This window comes from Rhea americana, unplaced genomic scaffold (genome assembly GCF_003343005.1).
Source record: "Rhea americana isolate MKP2758 unplaced genomic scaffold, rheAme1 scaffold_186, whole genome shotgun sequence".
Taxonomy (NCBI): domain Eukaryota; kingdom Metazoa; phylum Chordata; class Aves; order Rheiformes; family Rheidae; genus Rhea; species Rhea americana.
In genome coordinates, this window is record NW_028185994.1 from 1,484,108 (window position 1) to 1,497,033 (window position 12,926).

The 12,926-nt window shown below is 45.8% G+C and overlaps 1 protein-coding gene across 1 annotated transcript in view; it reads left to right on the forward strand.

Moving 5' to 3' along the window:
- Positions 1–268: 268 nt before the first annotated feature.
- GRHPR (glyoxylate and hydroxypyruvate reductase) overlaps positions 269–12,926 on the forward strand; it is a 23,495-nt gene continuing 10,837 nt past the window's right edge. Inside the window, exons 1-5 of the mRNA XM_085302144.1 lie at positions 269–312; positions 6,231–6,303; positions 6,733–6,951; positions 8,613–8,783; positions 10,501–10,561. Of these exons, the coding sequence (XP_085158270.1) occupies positions 269–312; positions 6,231–6,303; positions 6,733–6,951; positions 8,613–8,783; positions 10,501–10,561 (568 nt within the window). The remainder of the gene's footprint in view (positions 313–6,230; positions 6,304–6,732; positions 6,952–8,612; positions 8,784–10,500; positions 10,562–12,926) is intronic.

A 12,926-nucleotide genomic window follows, 5' to 3' on the forward strand; every position in this document is an offset into this window, starting at 1 on the left:
CTATTTTCACTTGGGCCATTTTTTGGCAACAAAAGTACCTGTCCCCAAGGCAATCACTGAATATGCGCCTCAGTGACSGACTGATCAGGTTCTAATCTGCTGAAAGGGATAGTGGTGGTGCTGCTGGACTGAGAGGTTTTGGCTTAGGAAGGTCATTTCTAATAAATTACTGGGTTTGTCAGCAATAGTTACAGACTGGAGTTGCTAAAGTCCTGCCATAGGAACCTCTTTTGAAACGACAGGCCTCAGCCTGAGAGTGGTCAGCACCATGTCAGTGGAATATGACCATGTTTCCCTGGAGGAGYTGAAGAGGTAAGTGTTATAGATTTTCTCCAATTACAGGCCAARCACAAGTAACAGCACATCCAGCCCCGTCCCCGCCTGGAAAGAGCAGCTGAATGGCTCAGGACTTCTGTCCAGTCCTGGAAAACCCACGTGGCCCCTCTATCTTGTGGACAAGAGCACTGTGCTCCATCTAGATGGGGAAAAAAGACAAAGCCATGGTGAGAGACTCCTCTCACTTAGTATGGGCTGCTCTCAAAGCCATTACCAGCCCTTCCCACCACGGCAGGTTCTACCAGGTGGTCCCAAGAGTAATTATCTGAACAGACCAAACACAAGCTGTACCAGTTCCTTGCTCTGGCCCTTTTGTCATGGAGATCACCTCCCTGCGTCTGTGTCCCCGTGAGTCCTGGAGCAAGGCAGAGCTGTTCCCCTTCCACCTTGGAGAACCTAAGCATCTGAGAACTGGAATTATTTTCTGCTGTTTACTGCTACAGCCTCTAGCGACACGAGTAGAGTGTGCAGTCCCTAGTTCCTTCCAAGAGTCAAGGTTGTTCATAGTATCCTGTTTTTAACCCTGGAAACATACAGCAAGTCCTGAAGTGGGAAGACAGCCATGCCCCAAGGTGAAGTTATTAATTAACCAGCTGAATTCAAACACATTTGTCTTTCCTTTGATAAGTGACTGGTGATTTTACTGGGTGTATTTTTGAGTAGATCTGGTCCAACCGTTAGCCCTTTAGGGGTGCTTTTCTTGTCCGTGCTGACACAAAGTCCCCAGCAAATCAGGCTCCCAAGCCAACACATTTCTCTCCCCCAGTTCTCCCTGAAGAACTATGCCTCTTTCTCAAAACTTGTGGTGCATTTCCAGGTCATGACAGACACTCAGCTGCTTTAGTGATTTTCACAGGGAAATGTCTGTAATTCCTATTTCTCTTAAAAGCTGTAAGCTTTGCCAGAGACGATTTATATCTTAAACGACATCACCTTCATATACCAAAAGCTTGTGACCCTTTTCATCCTGTTCTGACAYGCACTCCCAGAATCCCACCAAACTCCTGATGTGTCTCACCTGTAGGTGATACTTCTGTCTCCTTGCAGAGGAATCTGGTTAGATATACACCAGATGTACTGACAGAAGCAGCAGCTAAACTCAAAGTGGCTCTTCTTCTGGCAACATCTTGTCAGCTCTTGGAGGCTCTGGATGAAGCTAAGATGYAACTGTTACTTCCTTATTCAAACTGCCTGCTGGCAGCTTTTGTGTTGAGTCTACCACGAGAAAAGAAAGCAAGATCCAAGTGCTAGGAGGTAAACAGCCCCCCAAATGGGAAAATTTAGAAGGGTTATTCCAAGACCTTGACTTTTACAGATTCTATATTACGTCTGTTATAGCTGCTAAGGCAAAAAACARCACAGGAAATAAATGATGGTCCTAGACCTGTCTTTGAAGAATCCAAGATTCTCACTGCTCCTGGAGTATAACCATATGTCAGCAAAATGGAGGAAGAAATAGAATCTGTTCACTTCAAAAAAAGCTTTTGCAAATTTCTTCAGAGTTTTCCAGAAGTAAAGTTTTCTCTAGTCTGAAACAAACCAGATGATAGTAAAAACAACATTTACAGGTCAGTTTTCACCGTGGTGTCAAGATAACAAGAAAGATATCAGGTCAGGAGTGAGAAACTGATTAGTCTTTTTAAGATCTGTAGCTTTGGGGTGAAGTGAAGTGTGATAGAGCTGGGAGAGGCGAAAAAGTTTCTTCAGATTAGAAAGACTGAATGAGATTATGCAGAATTTCAAAAGGAGCCAACAAAGGCAGGTTACTGGGAAATATGATGGCATAGGACAGTGGCATATGCAAAGCAGTGGAGAGTGGAGATGTTTGTGCTGACCTCACTGGAGCAACTTCTATTCTGCTGCCTGCTGTGGCTGAGAAGACAGCTGCTGCAACACAGCAGGAAAAAGGTTCAGAAGCAAAAGAGCTCAGATCAAATTATTGCAGCTGCTGAATATGCCATGGCTAAGCCTTACACTGCTCTGTATTCAGCCTTCACAGCATGCACAAAGGGGTTGAAAGCTTGCCAGTGAGAATAGTGCAGAGGATGCTGTGGAGAGACAGAGCAAACTGGACATTTCCCCTAGAAGAAGTGGATTCCAGGAGATGCATAAAATAGTAAACATAGATTTTATATGTATTTATATTTATATACATATATGTATCTATATCTATATATATACACACATATACATACATATATACAACATCTATTAAAGAGAGAGAAAGAAACTGAATTTCTGTGCAGTTTGTCTCACAAGACAAGAACAAGAAGACAAGGTCAAGCAGAATGATATCCAGTACAAAGCTGAGGAGACAAAAAAGTTCATGGCTATCACATATCGTTGAATTAGGCAAGAAAAGAATCCCAAAGGGACCAAATATTACTTCATGTAAAGAGGATGTTCAGGCTTAAAACTAGTTACTGGTCATGTTTTGTGAAGGGTACAGTTTCTGAGTACAAGTAAACTGCAAATTAATAGGGATTAGAATGAAATATTCTTGAGGAGACTTACTGACTTCCATGCTCTGTAAGGTTTCTGGAGTTATCTCTGAAGTAGCTGGGATGGACTAGCCTTGAAAAAAAGGGAGTGGGAACAGACTATCCCAGAACCAAAGCTGTCGCAGCTGCAGTCATGGGAAAAGCAGATGTGCTCACACAGCTTTCACCTGAAGGAGATTTGTCTTCATGTTTAAGTGGTGGCAGGGCATCTGGAAACCTCTCTGGATGTGTGGTTGTGGTCTGCAGACAGCACCATGGGGATACTGGATCTTGGACACATAAGCGAGTTGCAACATTCCCTGGAGAGCTTTTCTACAGGACTGTGTACAGGACTGGCCAAAATTATGTATTATGTGTTCTGGATAAGATAGTAACACCTCTAAAATGACATAAGTACACCCACACAGTTAGGACCGGCCCTAAACTACCTATGATTTTGAAAGTAAGGCAGAAAAATGCCATTTTCAAAACTCTTCATTTTATGACTTTTATAATTTTGTATGTCATAGAATCAGTAAGATTGGAAGGGGCCTCTGGAGATCTTCTAGTCTCCCTGCTCAGCAGGGTCACGTAAAGTATGTTAGACAGGGTTGCATTTGGGCATGCCTTGARTATCTCCAGAGAAGGAGACTCCACAACCTCTCTGGGCAACCTCCTCCAGTGCTCCRTCACTCTCGCAGTGAAGAAATTCCCCCTCACGTTCAGGGGGAACCTCCTGTGGCTCCCCTGTGGCTCTTTTCCTTCTGGAGCCATAACAACCTTGTCCAAGATCACTGAGCTCCCTTCAGGTGCAATCCAGCTCGCAGTGAGACTTTAACCCTTTCAGATAGCCTGTGAAGCTGATCCGGTGTTTTAAACTGCATTGTCAGGGTGCCAGGAGAAGAGCTGCTGTTTGTAGTTTTCTTTGCCGATGTCATTCTTCATTTGAGTCACAGCAGCCCCTTCTAGGCTCAGTACTGGTTTCTAATGAAAAGAACACAGGTCTAGGAGTTAGGATGGAGACTGTGGAATATATGCCTCCCTCTCACAGCAGTTCCTCTGCCAACATGCTGAGGCGAAATGGCTCGTGTGGAGATGGGTTTGCTCATTATTCTTCAGCCTCCCCACACTGAGCCACACACACAGCTGTCCCTGCTGTAGACCCCTGGCAAGCTCACATGCAGGCCAGTAGGTTTCTGAGGCTCCCCTGAAATCCACAAAGCTTGAAGACTTAGGCGGTTGGCACTAGCTTGTCCCACTGTACAGTATTGCCTCATCCACAGAGAGGAGAATACAGAGTAGTTGAGGAGCAATGCCAGGGATCTCATGGGTTTAACTTCTCTSTTAAAGAAACAGCCATAGCCCTCCACTTAAGGCCATTTGAAATCAAGAATTTGCTCTATACCAACACTGGTCCCCAGCCTGAAATGGTTGTTGCAAGTCCCAGCAGAGTCTGGTAAGAGGGTGCATGTGAGGGGCTCAAAGGCTGGGTGGTAACTCAGGACCTGTGATTGAGAGAGAACTCAAAGATGCCTCGGAGTTTGTTTTTACCATTTTTCTCACTGAGCCTGCAGAGGATGTGAACCAACAAGTTGTTCTGTGCACAGAGGCAATGCTCCTGCCTGATTTCTTACAGACATGTTCCTATATCCCAACAGCTCTTCCTGAAGCTCCTGTGAAACCCTAGTCACCTTCCTCCAGCACTTTGCTTCATGGTCCTGTCCCAGTATTTCCACTTCTCTTGCCCCAGCATCTGCGGGGCCAGCCCTCCCAGTTCTCTCCTATATCCACAACTGCTGGCAGAACAAAACTCAGCGGACACTCCAGATGCCGTGGACCTGTGCTTTTGCTGACTAGCAAGTTGGCACAGGTAGCTGTTGCATGCAGGCATCAGCCTTTTCCTCAGAGGTGCCCTGGTGCTGGTCTCTATCCACTGCCCAGCTTGAGAAATCTCGGTTTCAGCCAGGCTGGGGTTCATTCCAGGAGGGACGTTTCAGACACATTTGGTAAGCGGCAATAGAGGTGGGTGGAAAAGACCCATATGTTATGACTCTCATCCTTGCAGGAAATCACACTGAAAGAGACAATGCTAAGACTGTGCTACTCTATTCAAAAAGTAGGCATTGAGGTCTGTCCCCCCCTCCTTCTAAAATTACTGGCTCATAAATGTGAAATTTTAGAAATATTGTGCCACTTTCATTTGTATGCTGTATTTGGAGATGTGAGCCACATTTCTACAGCTATCAGGCTAACAGGCAGATGCACAGAAGGCCAAGACCTTGCCAGTGTCCAGCAGAGAGGAAGGCTGTATTGCAAATTCAAATCTTATCAGACACCTGGGTCAGTGCCTTCACCTTATTCTTCCTCATCCCATGGGAACACTTCAGGGAGAACTTGCACCTCCTTCAACACTAAAGGCAGCCATCCATGAGACAGAACTCCACAGGGAATTGAGCTCCATTTGTTCCTGCACTCACAAAACTCCTGCCTTTTTAAAATAAAGAACACAATCCCATGACTCTAGGACCTTTGGTTTTAAGTACAGCTTGAGACAGTGTGATACTGGGTCAGTGAGGAACTGCGAGAGTTAGAAGTGGTCTAAAGTGCAATCACATTTGTGCCTGGCCTGGTGATAACAGGGTGACAACCAGTGCAGGAGCTGAGCTCCACCTGCAGAACCAGCAACACAAAAGATGCAGTCTAAGAGCACAACACTGACAGCTCCCTTGCATCCCAAAGGGACTGAAGAGCTATGCCATATCCAAAAGAGAATATCTCACCCTAGAGGGTGGTGACTTATAGACTGAAAAACCATTGCAGGGCTAGACTGTGGCCAGCTCACACAATATGTAAAACATTTTTGTCACCAAAACATGCGGATGATGTGACCCAAAGTGAGCTCAGGCTGTGAGTTAAACATTTTCAGGTTAAAAGTGAAGGGATGGCTTCTTATTGCTGGAACTGATTGTCAGCTGCATGCTGTGAAGCACGCATCCCCCTGTTCTTGCTTTTATCAAGTTACTACAAGTTCCTGTCACTGAGTTGTGAGTATTTGGGACGTCTTAGGACATACACTGGGTGCATGTGGTGAGTGGGACCCACAGTGCAGGCCTGGGGCTGGAACAGCGAGTCCCAGGAAAAAGGTGACAGGCCAAGATACCCAAATAAATTGTTTCCACAGATTCATAGTAAAGACACAGCGACACAGCTGTGTCGAAGTGACACAGCTAAGGAGGCTGTTTATTTGCTCTCTGGATTTCAGTGTGTCGATAAACCCAGTCCTTTAGCAGTATTTTGTGTTTTACTTTGCCAATAAATCCTTCCTGGGGATCTCCAATTTGCTTGTAACAGTGCCACTGGAGGAACTGGCCGTGTGTCCAGACTTCATCATTGTGYGTTTTGTGCCGACTCTAGGAACACAGGGCGTCTGCAGCAGCAGCATGTTTTCCCAAATGAAAGACACCACCATATCCATCAATATGAGCAGGTGAGGGTGATAGGAAGAAAAAATGCTGCAGCCACTGTGCTGCAAGATTAGCACAGAGATGTCATGCTGGAGCACATATACTCCTGTCACAAATCCTTACATGATCAGGGAGGAGGATAAGATGACAGCTCTAATGTTACCCCAGCTCAATAAAATAAACTAAACTTTCAAGCCATTATTAAAAATAAAAAAGCTTTTGCTGGCATAATCTGACAACATGCTGACGGTGGGAGCAGAGATGCATCACGATAAAAGAAAATCCCATCAGTAGAATACAGTCTCATTAGATAAGCTGATCCCACATATAATACAGTATGATTCATGCCAGAGAAAAGTACTGTTAAGTCCCTGGCCTCTGAGTTTATTACAAAACTGCCATTAAGATCAGATGGTTGTGCACTCCAACTCTATCCAGCCCTCTTGTTAAAGCTTTCACCAGATAATGAAGGTTCTTATTTCCTAGAGAAAGGACAGAAGGAAGCTGCCCAGAAAGTGACAGATAGTCTGTTTTCCCTCAATGGAGGCGCAGTGAACCAGGATGGCCCGTACCATGCTCTCGCCAGTGGTCACATTGCAGCTGCTAGTCTGGATGTTACAGGGCTGAACCTCTACCTGCAGATCATTCTCTTTTTATACTTAAAATCCGTGGTGAGTATGTGTTGCTAACTCTTCCTGTCTCCTGACTGGTGTCAACCTGTGTAACTTCTACTGTGTAGCAACAGCAGAATCAAGGTTCCATATGCTGCAGTGTGAAACCCTGCTTTTGCTCTGTCCACTGATGTTTTTGTGGTGAAGTTACCTTTACTGGTATGACTCTGTTTTCCTTCTCTAAGATAATGCACCTGATTTTTTTCTCACTCCTTTTCCTAYTTGTGTTCCTTTCACGGTCATAAAGCAGGGATGAGTCAGATCCACTGTCCAGCAAATTTATATCACACAAGATAACAGTCTGGCCAATTTACTTTTTAAAGTAAATTTTACGTTTATCACTGGGAAAGCATTCACTCTACCTATCTCTGGTCGTTGGAAACTTCCCACAGTAGTCACTGGAGACCCCAAAGTGGAAATGCCTCTCATCGCAAGATATCATCCAACACTTCTGGCAGTAGCAATCAATGACACCTGTGTTGAGGCAATTAGCTCAGCACAGATGCTCGTAGTGTGGGTGATGTGTTAGCACTGAGACACTGGGCAGTGACTTTCCAAGTATCTGAACTGAGAGTCCTTTACGAGAAAAATTATGTTCTTCAAGCTGCAGATTGGACTGCTTACATCCTGTTGGCTAGTATGTTCTCACTCTTGTTTGGGGGTAGGTACACACTGCTTAGAAATACAGTTTGGGTCCCATCAGGATTATTATGTCTCCCGTGTGCCTCTTTTTGGTCAGTTTACAGCAAAGTGCTTAAATGATGCCTCAAGAGCTAAAAGGAAAATGGGATCAAGAGCTCAGTTTTGATCAGGGGCCAGGTTGGGTTGTCCACAGTGAAACAGAATCTGGGAGGGACCATCACCTCATAGAGCAGTTCAGAAACCACCAAGTTCCCCTGGTAGAACTATTATGGCCTGACATCAACCCAGCTTTAAGGACCTTGACACAAAGCCATGTGGTTCTCACCTTACCTTACTTCCTTAGTTTACCAGTCCCTTGGCTAGTTGGTAATTATATTAGAGCATTACACATTATAGCAATACAGTAATCCATCTTATACTAGGTTATGAAATGACCACAGTGATGGCAGACAAAGTTCAATGGCATGATTGGCAGTAGATGGTAGTAAGACTACCACTCTGGCAGTCCTGGAGGCTCACAGAAAATAATTTGATGCATCAAGGAATTTGAAAAATGTCTCCCCAAAGAACCCCAAACACCTATGTGTGTAGGTACGTACACACACACACACACAGACACACAGACACACACACACACACACACGTATGTATGTATACCATCTCCATACCACGGTGCCCCCTGAAACTGAGGCCTGCTTTGCTCTCCCTGTTGGCACATGTACATATATGCGTCTGTGTGAGTGGTTGCTACACAGATGCTCCTGAGCATTTTGTTCTGTCTGTCATTCTATTTGCTCATCTTGCTCTTCTGAGYCAGCAGAGCACTGACATCTGTAAGAATCCATCCATATTTTAATAAAACACCTTATTAAATTTAAAAATCCTTTTAAAGCTCTGCATGTTTCTTGTGAGTTTCAACCCCCCTTGCACATGTAGCAGGTGTGACTTGCATAAGACATCTACAAGACAGAAATATAGCTGGTAGGTCTGCCATCCACCAGTCCTTTTTGATTTCTTAGGATCTAGATTCCACACCAAGTTCAGCTGAGTCTGTAAAAGGCTGCTGGAAAGATCCCATCTCCCCACTCCATTATGCACTCTATTTTCTCATGTCCATGAACTTGCACTGTCAGCACCCCAGCCAGGCTGCTACTGCTTCCCCTTGGGGTTCCCAGACAGACTTCCTCCAGGTAAGGCAGTTCAGAAACCCACACAGATCCTCACAGACCCTTTATTCTCAAGTGCGCTTGATTCATCTTCTTCAGACACCAGGAGCCTGTTCCTTCCTGAGGCCACCAGCACCAGGGCTTGCAGACATCCACCTTGCACAAAGCAGAGGTTTGTAGGAGCACATGCAAAGTGATGTCTTGGCATGAGGCTCATTCAAAACTCTTGCAGGACTAGGTACGGCGGAAGTGACTCCTCTGGCTCCTTTTCTATGTCAGTGATTCCTCCACACCTACCATGCACCATGGAATACTAGGAATGCCACGACCATGTTAGCTGCCAACAATTTACCGGCAGAGGGGAAGGCCAGCTCTCACCTGGGTCTTCGAACAAGCTAGTTCCTGGACAAACACAGGCTGCTGTTCTTGAAGGTGTTACAGAGGTCCCCTAACTGCTCTCTGTAAGGGAGAGCTTCTCACCGAAAACCTGGTGGTCGTTTACACTCTGTTTTAAAGACAAGCTGTTGGACAACCTGCAAGCTGAATGCACATCTTACTCTAGAGAAAGAAAAGGCCCATGTTAGTCGTGTGGAAGGATGGAGGTGCTCCTCAACAATCAGACAGACTCTGCACACTGGATTATCGGTCAGGCTCTGTCTCCTTTCTCSCTATGTGCATTCTGGATGCCATGTACTCATCCTGTGGAGAGGGACTCTGCTGCCAGTCCACAGAGATTCTTACATTAGCCACGACGTCGCAGCTCCTGTGTACTCACTGCTTTCAGTGAATGTCATGGAGAGATAGCCRTCTTTTCATAACATGACCATTTTTTTTAAGGCGAACCCGGCATTTGCTCTGGTGAGGGGAGAGAGGGCTCATTAAAATTATCTTTGTTCTTCTTGTGGGTTATACAATCGACAGCAAAGATGTCTCATATATTTCCTTTCGCAGAATGAGCGCATTAGAGAAATAAAACCTCTTACACTTGTATCACCTCAGCACTTCTTTTAGTGTTTGTTTKTCCTTTCTGAATACAGGTTATGCTCTTCTTACACTGAAACTTCAAAAAATAGGTGTATATTAAGCATTTGTATAAAGGACTCTCTATTTTTATAGCACTGAAAAATTTGGCTCGCAAACCACAACTGCTACCAAATCCTGTATCAACCAAAAGACAAATCTTTCTGTTTGCCTCACCTTACTCCCTTCCTTGCATTTTTTTTGTGTCTGCTTGCAGTTTTGTATTTCATCCATGCTTTAAGTTTCCTATTTTTTCAACTAAAATATATGTTCCATTTTTGCCTTGTTCTGGGCAGTTCACATATCTCCAGCCACCACAGGCATTTTCACAGTACTGCCCACCTATTCTCCTGTGAGAAGATGCAAGTCAGCACATTCTAATCAGTTGTTATTCCTTGATCATAATGCTTTTACAGACACAAAGGGGAAATGACCTAGACCAGCAGTGTTATCAGTAAAAAATATGCAGAGAAGGCAAATTCATCCATATCTTGGAGAATGGTGGATGTTGCAGAGGGAAAGGTACTAGAAAATAGGTGCAAGGAATGTAATTGTTGAGAACAGATTATTAAGTGTGTCATTTTGGCATTGGGCACAGAAATCAAATGCTCTGTTTTAAGCAGATTTCTGGAGTAAGATAGATGGGTCAGGCCTGCTCCTTTCCAGGGTCCCCCAGAGCTGAGTTTACAAATTACAATAAACCCTCTGTGCATTTTACCAGCCGGTGTGCCATCTCCTGCTGAAATTTGAACCAGTTGGTCAGATTGAACTGCTGTTGGCTGGTACTTTCCTTAGGTCCCCCTAATGAATTCATGAACAAGGATTTTATTGTTTCTTTGAGATCAGCATGCATACATTATTCTGAGCTGTGGACAGCTGCCTGCTTCCCTGGTACAGATTTCTCTTCATTAGCCAGCTGAATTTGAGGGGCTCTCTTAAATCCCAGCATTGCAGCAGCTATGCTAGCACCTTAGCAGACCCTTGAGAAACTTCTCTCTTTCAAGTATGAAGCCACTGATGCAGCTGATCATCTCATTCATTTTTTTCTCCATTTTTCTCTCTTGGTGCCTAGGCCTGCCTGTTTCCTTGCCATAAATCTTCTTATGGCAAGACGAYGCTGGTCATTCTGTGGAGAAGCTGTGTTCCTAAAGGTTATGAAAATCTCTTACATACAGATGTTGTGCAAGTTGCCCTGGGTGTGCATGCCTGGAAATCACTTTTCTCCCTGCTTCCATGGTAGAAGAACTGTAAGCACAAAGGCCACACCTCCAAACTAGTTACGTTCGCTCCTCAGCTGTGCTACAGTCAGATTTTGTGACCACAGGAATAAGAAGAGATCAGTTTGTGATTGACATTCACTGCACGCGTGGCAGGAACAGCCTGGGAAACTCACTGTATCTATCGCTAAACCTCTAACACAGCCCAGATGTATGGCCATTGGCACAGAAATTGCCATGTATTCTTGGTAGGATAGAATTTCATGCAGAGCTCACATGATCGGGATATTGTATGAGTCCTTCCACAGTGCCTGAAGATACATTCTCTGTGTACCCAGAGCACACACAGGCAGTGTAAAAGACCCTTCCATTGAAGGGATTTACCTTCCTTGTGTCTAAGTGGGAGGGCAGGCTGAGATGGAGGGGAAGATCCATCCAAGGATACTCCAGGCCATGTATACTATCTCATCTGCCTGGACGCACTCCTTTCTCCATTACAGTTGTAGCCCTTTCAGATGGTATCTTACCCCATCTCTATCCCATGCTAGAGACTGGAAGTAGGACAAGGGCAGTTCTTATCAGTATTGCTTAGGAGAAGTTTTGAGTTGATTTCTGCCTCTTCTCTGGACTTTGGGTAGGTCATCRATGGTGAGAAATGACAGAGACAATGATGTTAACCTCCTTCAATATGTGTGCCAGCAGGGAGAGCCCATGCTAGTCCCAGCCTGGATGACCATGTTCAAGAGCTATATGGCCAGAAGCTGTGCAGTGGCAAGCTGAGCCTGAGATACAGCATGCTCTGGGGACATGCATGTCAGCAAAAGCAACCCTCTGCCACTTACAAGCACAGTTCCTAGCATCCTTGCAGTCTTGAGCCTGCTGTCAGTACTGAGTAGACTGCTGCTTCCAGGTTCTGCACACAGGAGTAATTCCTATGCACAGACAGACCTGGAGGGGCTCTGGGCAGCTGGCAGCTCTTCAGGAGGCAGCTGCTTTGCATTATAGAGATTGAGGAAAGGAGGGGAAAGTCAAGGCTGTTGTTCTTTCTGTGGCAGCATCAAGAAAAAGAAAGCTGAGGGAAGCTGTGAGGATTAAAGTCGTTTCAAATCCAGGATATGAGGGATGGGGCTGTAGAGGTACAGGTGAATCAGCAGCCTGTGCTTTTAGGAGTCCTCCCCCATGCAAATATCTGCCTCCTTCCTTCAAGGGCCTTCTACTCACTTCTGCAACCAGTCATGGAATCTGGGAACCATCCCTTCCCTCTCCAAAACAAGTTGTGGTGTCCCTGTGGCCTCACACATTCCTGCCCAACTTGCAAAGCTCTTCATTTGCTGACAGCCGCAAAAAGCCTAGAAAGACACCAGCAAATCAAGCTGCTAGCGCAAGAAATGCTGTCTGCCGTTCTACCTGATGCCATACTATTCCCGAAGAGCTCCAAGGCCTCAACACTACTCCATCACAAGTTGATGGATAAGCCAGCCTTCTGCAAAATGCATGTGTTTTGGTTTTGAGTGCAAAGCCTTGCAATCTTAGAGCCAGTGCAGGGAGATGTTCCCCACRCACTTCTCTTTAAAAAGTTAAGCAGCTCAGCAAAGGCAGCCTGAGACACTGGTATCTGGAGACCACCTCCCAGGTGCCTGGGCAGCTGGCTCAGGAAGGCACGAGCATCCCTCCTAGGGCCGCTGCGCCAACCTTTGCTGGTGGAGCACCCCGAACTACGTGCACGCAGCACTGGCCCCGCAGCTCTCGGGGCGACACCTTCCTACGCGCCACGTGCGCTCCCCCACACACACCCCCGTACGTGATGGCACCAAATCCCACCTCACCCCGGCCGAGCCCCTCGCTCTGGGGACTCCCCGGGGGGGCCGCTAAGGGGAAGTCCGGCGGCGCCGTGCAGCGCCACAGCGGCCGCCGGAGGGCGGGCGCGGCT